At 51.0% G+C, this 10,000-nt stretch overlaps 1 protein-coding gene across 1 annotated transcript in view; it reads left to right on the forward strand.

Annotated features, from left to right (window-relative positions):
• nbas (NBAS subunit of NRZ tethering complex) overlaps positions 1-10,000 on the forward strand; it is a 132,895-nt gene that overhangs the window by 62,801 nt on the left and 60,094 nt on the right. Inside the window, exons 34-39 of the mRNA XM_056581911.1 lie at positions 2,155-2,268; positions 4,451-4,608; positions 5,248-5,331; positions 6,447-6,623; positions 7,826-7,939; positions 9,885-10,000. The exon at positions 9,885-10,000 is cut by the window's right edge and continues 8 nt beyond it. Of these exons, the coding sequence (XP_056437886.1) occupies positions 2,155-2,268; positions 4,451-4,608; positions 5,248-5,331; positions 6,447-6,623; positions 7,826-7,939; positions 9,885-10,000 (763 nt within the window). The remainder of the gene's footprint in view (positions 1-2,154; positions 2,269-4,450; positions 4,609-5,247; positions 5,332-6,446; positions 6,624-7,825; positions 7,940-9,884) is intronic.

The following is a 10,000-nucleotide window of genomic DNA, read 5'->3' on the forward strand; positions in this document are numbered from 1 at the left end:
TTTAAAATAAACAACCAAAGGGCTGGAAGGGTTTTGATGGGTGCAGCGCTCCCAGTCTCCGCTGTGAATATTTAATAGAGTTATCAGCGGTGCCCCTCTGGCTTGGGTCCCTGCCTGGGGTCTGCGGAAGTCTTCTGTAAATCTGAGGCCGCCAGGCTGCCAAGAGAATAAAAAGCACAACAACAACAACAACAACAACAACAGTAACAGCTGTGCCCTTCCTCTGGATTGACGGGTATGATAGGGAAGACGGTCGTACACCGAGGAGATTCACTGCTCCGGCTCACGGCGAGACGGATCAACGTGTGGGAGTAGCGTTTGACCCAAACACAATTTAGGATTGTTACTTTTGTTGTTGCTGTTGTTGACGTAGCCTTTTAGATGTTTTTCCTTCAAAATGTTGATTTATAATGACAGTTCTTTATTGGAAGATTGTTATCTCTTTTGTCAATAATTCCGACATGCCTCACCGTTCCCGCACGATCTCGGTGTCAGCTGCCAGGGAAAGGGTTGGATTTTCAATTTGTCTTCGAAATTTCTGAGTTGAGTTCTTTATTTATGTCTGCTATGTGGAACGAGGCCAGATATTGATTTGAGCCCATCTATATATTGTTTTGGTCAAAAGGAAGGCAGGGAAACGGGTCAGATGCTCAAACGCATGCAGTGGTACACACACTCTCTCTCTCTCTCACTCTCTCACTCACTCACTCACTAAATCCAACACCTTTGCCCACCGGGCGCTCATCCAGAATAACTCCAGAGACTTGATAAGCCTCTTCAAAGAGAGACCCTCACCCATCACCCCCTCATTCATCACTCCTTGCATGCCTTCACAATGGCATGCCACCAACGCATCCCTTCACCCCCCACTATAAGCAGCCAATCATGGACCCGTCACTTGGCCCACGCGTCACACAGGAGGCCCGCTTGACGTGATCCCGTCTCCAACGCGCTGTGATGATAAACATAGACTCTCTCACAAGCATCACCTTCTCCACAAGTCTTCTTCTTCTGATAATTTGTCGCAGGGATCAAAGGGGGAACTAACCCCGCTAGGCTGGCTAACACCCCGCTGGGCTGGCTAACAAACCGTGCATGCTAACGCACCCTGCATGCTAACGTACCCTGCATGCTAACTTAACCTGCACTCTTAACACACCGTGCATGCTAACGTACCCTGAATGCTAATCCCTTTTGCACAGTAAGTCAACCCTGTATATGATAGCGTCCCTTAGCATGCTGCGGTCCTGAGCTTGTTAACACGCCATGCATGCCAATTGCCAATGCCCAGCGCATGCTAAGACCCTGTCCATGCTTCACCTGTCCAACCCTACTCCAACCCTGCCCAACACCTATCCTCAGCCAAGTACCCCCCACGTGCTAGCACCCTTCGCTCCCCCGCACATGCTGAGTTTGTCCCGTACATGCTAACATCCTGTGCATAATTAGTACGCCCTGTGCATGCTTATAATGCCTCTTGCGGGCTCCAGGGGTTGTCGGGCTGAGATTAATGCACATAGGGGGGCCAAGGGCACGAAGGTATTATTTAATTTGACTTCCTCATTAATTTATTCTCGTCGGGTGATGATGAATTCCAAACAAAATAGTTCATATCAGAAAAATTGTGATGTCGTGCCTCCGTCAGCTTCGGCTGCAGTTAATGCGCTGAATCATATTTTGGTTTTCCACATCAGGCGTGGGCGGGCACTCTCGCACATGCACAACACCGTCTGTGCGTTCGCGTCAGTGTGTGGGTGAGCGCGAGACCAGTCTTTGTTTGTGTACCCGATGTGTGCGCGCCGGAGTGTTTGTTTAGATGAAGGATTAGGTGGAAGATGTAATAAGTTGGATGTGCTACACGATATGGAGGATTATGAGATGGCAGAGTGTGTTTGCACTGCTTCGGTGACATCCATCTCCACAGATTGAAAAATGATTCCCGGAAATACTGTTTGAACACCGTTTCCCTGTTTGGGTTTGTGTAATCACTTCGGAAGTCTAATTCGTCTGCTTGTGTCTTGTGTGTGTGTGTGGTTGCGTATATGCATGTGCGTGTGTGAGAGCATGCATGTGTGTGTGTGTGTGTGTGTGTGTGTGTGTGTGTGTGTGTGTGTGTGTGTGTGTGTGTGTGTGTGTGTGTGTCTGTCTGTCTAGGGGATGAGGCAGACCAGCGCAAGGGGCAGGTGTTAACTCTCCTGGCTGAGCAGGCTGCCCAGTGTCTCGACTACAAGGCCTCCTACATCCACTGCCAGGACCTCATGGCGGCAGGTACAGTACATCACCCCCCTAATCCTGTCCCTGCTATTCTCCATTATATCCACTATCCTTCCTGCAATCTATACGATTTTGACCTAACCAATGATATATCTGGCAGTATGAGTTTCTTACTGTTCCTTACTGTTCATCTCTTTTTATGACCAATAGTAAACCTGGTATTGTGAATTATGACCTCTTCCCTTCCTCTTGTTGTCTCTGACGACCTGCAAAGCACGCTATCGTCTGTACTGACCAATCGCATCCCTTGCTCTGCGAAGATTTGAGTGTTGTCCTTTCTGGTCAGCATCATAAACATTCCTCCGCCCTGATATTGTGTTTTATGGCCGTTGTGCTCCATCCTATCGACTCTTATGACTGCTACACTTCCTGGCAATCGGGTGGGCTTAGCATCCACCGGCCGTCTCCCCATCTATCACGGATAACAACGCAAATCCGCAACCGCAAAGCGATTATCGGTGAACATATAAAAACGCACGGCGATTGGCGATGGTGATATTCCGTGCGCTCTTGATTCCACCCCGTTATTAATTACCCGTGTTACATAGATGCCCACGCAGTACAAGGCTGGTAGATCATCAGATCGTCAGCATCTCCGACAGCGCGTCATTGATTCATACAGGCTTCGGGTTCTCTCTCCCTGCGCGATGTAAACGTACGCGGAGCAACAGGGGGAACAGATGGACCGTTCTCTGGATAGACGTATGGATCCACGGGGGAAAAGGAGATCCGAGGGGTGAGGCTAACCCAGTGCACTCGTGGGCGCTCTTACAGTATGGTGATTTGCCGCTCTTGTCAACGCGGCGCTCTCGAAAACATGATTAATATACAAAGCCGGCCGCTTTATTCGTTGCGGCAGTGTTTAACCACAAGCAATTTGTATCTTTCACACCGGCTGTTTGTAAGCAACGCTTTCCCGTCGACTGCGGTGTCCTCATTGTCCCACTCCCTCCCTCCCTCCCTCCCTCCCTCCCTCCCTCCCTCCCTCCCTCCCTCCTCGTGGAGTAAAGTGGGAGGAAAAAAAGAAAGAAAAAAGTTAAGAATTCAGAAGTGAGGCTTAAGCAGGAGGGGAGGGGAGAGGGGGGAGAGGGGAGGAGGGTGGGCTTGGGGATGCTCCCCTTGTACTGTCTTCTCACCTCCGTTTGATAGCACCAGCAGTGAACTCCAGAGGAACTCCTCACACACTCCCACTCACTGGAACTAGCGTTCCCCCCAATCTTATCTGAAGGGGTAAGGGACGGCCACGCATTACCTTAATAATTCATTGTTTTAATCGCTTTAATGGTGGAGTGTACCGCATCCCAGCAGAACATTACACAGCCCTGTCCACACTGCCCAGCAACGAGGGACGACAATGGAGTGTAAAAAAAAATTGAAATATAGCACTAGACCGGAAATCTGACGATGCAATCAGATTAGTGTCAATGCTCTGTGTTGGATCGCTCGGGGAGGGCTGAATGTTTCCGTTAGACACAGACACACAGTCCCTGCTACATCCTCTGCATCCATACCAGATGTATTAGGGAGAATTATGCAGGGTTCTGTTCAGTCGAGAGGCCATCTATATGTGAATGCACTTTGATATCCCCGGGCTATGAGTTACATTTTGCATCGTCTCAAAGCCTGATATATATATATGGCCTTCTCTTCCCTTGTATTGGATACATGCTCAAAGTTCAATCAGCTACTTCAGCCTTGTGTTTGTGTGTGTGTGTGTGTGTGTGTGTGAGTGTGTGTGTGTGTGTGTGTGTGTGTGTGTGTTATCTGATTGTTTTTTGGTGTTGTAGCTTAGAGCAGTAAGACAACGTAGAAGATTGAAATTGATATAGTTGCCGAAAACAAATATCTTGTGTGTGTGCTGCGTGCATGTGTGTGTGTGTGTTTGTTTCTTCATCTGTGTGCGGGTGTGTGTGTGTACACATCGTAAATAATCTCCTGGCGGATACATATTTGTCTTTTGAACGTGGAAATCCACAAACACACACATACACACAGATACACAACCAGGCACACCAACACACCGTTGCACGTCTTAACACATAGCAGCAGTTCCGGAAAAGCCTAAAAATAATAAATACAAATAAACCTGATGCGGGAATGTACTCTGACACTGAGGTCGTCTTCTGACATCCTATCCTTCCTTCCCTTTCCCTTCGGCCTCTCCCTCCGGGACCAGGCTTTAGCCCGGCCTGGGAGGTGGTGAGTGTGCTGGGACAGTGTGAGGGCTACGGGGACCTGGCGGCCCGGCAGGAGCTGCTGGCCTTCAGCCTCACCCACTGCCCCCCCGACAGCATCCACGGTCTGCTGGCTGCTTCCAGCGACCTGGCCACCCAGGTTGGTAACCTTACCCTAACCGCTCTCTCTCGCACGCACGCACGCACACACACATACACGCACACGCATACACACACACGCACGCATGCACGCGCGCGTGCGAACACACACACACACACACACACACACACACACACACACACACACACACACACACACACACACACACACACACACACACACACACATAAACGCACTATAACACACACACACATATAGACACAGACACATACACACACAGAGACACATATGGACACACACACACACACACAGACACACACAAAAACACACACATGCACACACGCACACACACGCACACACACACACACACACACACAAAAACAAACACACAAAAACAAATACACACACACACACACACATACACATACACATACACACACACACACATAGAAACACACACACACAAAAACAACCACACGCACACACACGCACACACAATGAAATTACCCCACTATGACGGACACAAAAACACTTACAGGAAAGAACACACACACAAAATAATGATAAGGCTGTCATCTATTCAAGGAAGGCACTTCAGCAGATGAAATAAGTTTCATCGCCGGAAAACACAATTGCGTGACACAATAAGAGCGGGCAGCTTTGTTGACTTCCTTTCAGATGTTGTACCAGGCCGTCAACCATCAGATGGAGCCTAATGTCACCCCAGCAACACCAGAGGCAGAGGACTCTTCCGCTACACAGGTGTGTGTTTCTCTGGGTGTGCATGGGCCGATCAGGACTGTGTGTGTGTGTGTGTGTGTGTGTGTGTGTGTGTGTGTGTGTGTGTGTGTGTGTGTGTGTGTGTGTGTGTGTGTGTGTGTGTGTGTGTGTGTGTGTGTGTGTGTGTGTGTGTGTGAAAGGGTAGATCTGTGTATATGTTTGTCTATGAAGATTTCAGCGTGTGTGTGTGAGTGTGTGTGCTTGTGCGTGTGTGTGTGTGTGCAGCAGACTTATTTGTGTTAATCCATTTGTTTGTTGGTGTGTGCCTGCGTGCAACAGTATGTGTGTTTGTTGTGTCTGCCTCTGTGCTTTGTCTGTGAATGATTACACCTATTGTTTCCCGTTTGACAAGCTATCAATTCTAGTGTTGATGTTGCCATGCGCCCTGGTTTATTCATGCCTATCCAGAAGTGGCTTTTAATGTTTAATGATCTGGATCACCCATGTATTTGGACTGGTGCTTGCCTGGCTGTGTGTGCACGTGCGTGTGCTTGCGCATGTGTGTGCGTGCGTGTGTGTGGTGTTTTGGCATCCACATCTTGTCCATCCAATTTTTTTCCTTCCTTTGAAGCAGTCAAAAATGTACTGAGGATGTGAATGAGAGTATGGGTGTGTGTGTGTGTGTGTGTGCGTGTGTGTGGGCCGCCTTGCATGGCTGTAAGTGCGGGTCCCTTCTGTTGCTGCCTGCACTCCCTGAGCGAGTAAAGTATTATTGCAAGGGACTAAACGATTTGGCCTAACCGCGCCGCCTCCCTAAATGTGTTTCTAAAGCCTTTTCCAATTCTGCAATACCCAGCACAGCAGACGAAAAGTTGCACAATGTGCAGCCGCAAAAAAATAAAAAATAAAATACGATAACAATCGAATCCACCATCACCGGGCCCTGCGTCTCAAGCGCCCTTCAATACAAAAAACTGTGTTTTTGTTTAATCTGGAAGATTAAATCGAACCGTACACAAATAAATGCGATATATTTGTCCCTCCGTGAAGCCTGGGACGGCAGCCAAACATTGAAATTCCATTACAATGGATTGTTTTATTTATTTCATTTTATATTTCTGGTTTGATTCCCCCCACCGTCTTGGTTTGGCCCGCAGCCCGGAACCCCATCTGCTGGCTCCTCGGGGGGCCGGGCGGGGGACCTGCTCCAGCGGACCACCGCCACCACCATGAAGGTGCTGACCACCACGGGGATGACGACCAAGGCGGTGCTGACCGCGGTGGGCGACCACCGCTGGTGGAAGGACTCCCTCAACTACCTCCGCCCGCTGCAGGTGCCTTTGTGCGGACGTCTGTGTGTCTGTGTGTGGGCGTTTGCAAGCGTTTGTGTGCACGCATTTTTGTGCGTCAGGGTGTCCGTGTTTGTATGTGTGTGTGTGTATTCGTGCATGTGTGTTTGAGTGTGTGTGTGTGTTCGTTTGCAAGTGTTTGTGTGCTCGCATTTTTGTGTGTGAGGGTGCGTGTTTGTGTGTGTGTGTGTGCGTGTGTATTCGTGCATGTGTGTTTGTGTGTGTGTATTCGTGCATATGTGTTTTTGTGTGTGTGTGTGTGTGTGTGTGTGCGTGTATACCTGCACAAGGGGATGCAGGAATGGAGGAGAAACAGAGCTGGCTCCAACAACACACTTGCCACATGATAAGTGTGTGTGAGTGTGCGTGTGTCCCGCCCCCCCCCCCCCCCCCCCCCTAGCTCTTAATAGGCTTTCAACCAAAGAAGGCAACCAGCAATTTGGACCTCCCCACGTCCACATCATTAACTCCTGCTCCTGCTGAACGTTTCACTCCCTCCTCCTGTCTCTGGCCAGCGTCTGTGTGTTGCCCACCAGTGCCAGGATGGATGGCTCCTTCTTCTGGTCTGGGTGGGCAGCTGGAGTCTGGGGGGTGGTGGCTCGTGAGTGGGTTGGTAAAGTTGAGGGGAAGGTTGAACAGAATCACACACATGCATGCCTACGCACGCATGAACCAGACGGGGGGTTAAAGGGTGAAGTTGGGGCTATTTCCTAGGACACATGCACACACACACACATACACACACACGCACGCATACATGGAAACCGGAGGCACAGGGGGGCAAGTAGGGGTTGGGTAAAGGGAAGGAGGTGTGTGTGTGTGTGTATGTCTGTGTGTGTGAAAGTTATGCAGTAAACAAAGAAATATACACAAACACCCACGCAAATAAAAATATGTACACACACACACACACACACACACACACACACACACACACACACACACACACACACACACACACACACACACACACACACACACACACCCACTCTCTCTCTGTATCTCTCGCTCTCACACACACACACACACACACACACACACACACACACACACACACACACACACACACACACACACACACACACACACACACACACACACACACACACACACACAAGGCCGCCCAGCCCGAGGGAGGCGGCGGGGGGCGGCTGCCCATGCTTAACGAGGTCTGTGCGTCTGTTCAGGGTCCTGGCACGGGGTCCGGCGGCCAGGGGGCGGGGCTTGACAACGCTGGGCTGGAGAGACAGGCCTGCGGACCCTTCTACCAGGAGCTCCACCACAACCCCTACATAGACCCGGTGAGTGGGACCCGGTTGAGGGCTTGTTTACCTCGCGTTCAGTTTCACCCGCACTCTTCTTCCATTAATTACCGCCCAAGGTAAATAGACGACGCAGCCCTGAGGAAATGGTTTCTCGGCTTCAAGGCTGCTGTTGGTGTTTTCTTATTTGGAAATCCTTTTTATGTTTGTTCACTTATGTATGTTTTTTTAGTTTACTTTCACTCCAAATCGCCATGGCGCCTAGCGTGAGGATCAAAACGAATGTGGACTCCTGCTTAATAATCGAGCACAAAAAGCGAGTCATTTGGGGCGGTATCGGCGCCCGTCTGAAGGCTGCGGCGGTCAGAACTGCCCCGGGCCAGTAGCCGTTTAATGTTAAATAGCGACAGGAGAAACGGCAGCTGTATGCTAAACAGGAGAGAGAGGCGGGGGGAGCACAGAGGCAGTGACAGAGGGGGCAGAAAGGATAAAAGTGAGGACGGGAGTAATTTGACCTTCCAGCGCCTCCAGAAAATGGACACCCTGTGGGCTATGACTGGGCTTTTTACTCTGAGACACAAATCATGTGGATGGCTTAAAGAGTGGACGCAAGGGGAAACCGAGAGGGCCGATACGTCTCCGCTCATGACATTTTAATAGCGCTCTCCAAACCCGCCACCACACACACACACACACACGCACACACACACACACACACACGCACACACACACACACGCACACACACACATCCTGCTACCACCATCACCCCCTTCTGGTCCTCACTAACATTTATCCGTCCTCCGTCCTGCATCAGTCAATAGTAGACCCCCGCCCCCCAGGCCCTTTGTCCATCTGTCTTGGAGCCAGCTGATCAATTGTTTTTTATCATACCGCTGTCAATAAATTGATGGAGGGACCTGGACAGAGGGAGACGGGGGAGGGATTGGGGAGAGGGGGAGAGAGAGGTAGAAGGGAGAGAGAGGTGAGAAGGGAGGCCTCGGGGAGACTATCGGGATGGGGGAGGGCTGGGGTAGAGGGGGGAGAGAGGTAGAAGGGAGAGAGAGGTGAGAAGGGAGACAGGGGAGACTATAAGGAATAGGGGAGGGCTGGGGGAGAGGGGGGAGAGAGAGGTAGAAAGGAGTGAGGTGAGAAGTGAGACGGGGGAGACTAGAGGGACGGGGGAGCGCTGGGGGAGAGGGGGGAGAGAGAGGTAGAAAGGAGTGAGGTGAGAAGTGAGACGGGGGAGACTAGAGGGACGGGGGAACGCTGGGGGAGAGGGGGGAGGGAGAAGGACACGGGAGGGCTAAGGGGGGCGGGGGAGAGAGAGACGGACGGGAGGGATGGGGGAGACGGACGGCCTGGGGGAGACGGGGTGATGGAGTGACAAGGGAGCGAGGAGGGGAAATGTGTCTGGTCATTGAAGGGGTGGCCTCTGGGACCATGGGACTATAAAGGTTAAAGATCTCAACACGGGCCGCGGGGGGCCCTTGACGTGCGCGGCTGAGCGACGGACCACTTCATTTGACCTTCGTTTGGTGCAGTTTATGGGTTTACTGCAGTGTTTACCGTCGCTCCTGCCCCCCACTCTGCCTCTGTGAGCAGAGCACCTGTAAATGAAGACCGTTAGTCACTTTCAGTACGCGCTCCATTCTGCCTCCGTCTCTAGCTGTGTGTGTGTGTGTGTGTGTGTGTGTGTGTGTGTGTGTGTGTGTGTGTGTGTGTGTGTGTGTGTGTGTGTGTGTGTGTGTGTGTGTGTGTGTGTGTGTGTGTGTGTGTGTGTGTGTGTGTGTGTGGGTGTTGAGGGGGTGTGTCAACCAATGGCTCGCCAACTTTTTCTTGTTGTTTGTTTTCATTCAATTTCCTGTCCAATACCCACACCCTACCATTTCACACACACACACACACACACACACACACACACTAACTTTCTCTCTCTCACACACACACACACACACACACACACACACACACACCCCTCTCCAGAGTCAGGACGTGTATGCAGGCTGCAGCGGCGTGCCCCAGGAGAACTTTGCTGAGGTGCTGCTGAGGACGGGGAAGCTGGCTGAGACCAAGACCGAAGGGGGCACCCTGTTCCCCGC

This window comes from Gadus chalcogrammus, chromosome 21 (assembly GCF_026213295.1).
Source record: "Gadus chalcogrammus isolate NIFS_2021 chromosome 21, NIFS_Gcha_1.0, whole genome shotgun sequence".
Lineage (NCBI taxonomy): Eukaryota > Metazoa > Chordata > Actinopteri > Gadiformes > Gadidae > Gadus > Gadus chalcogrammus.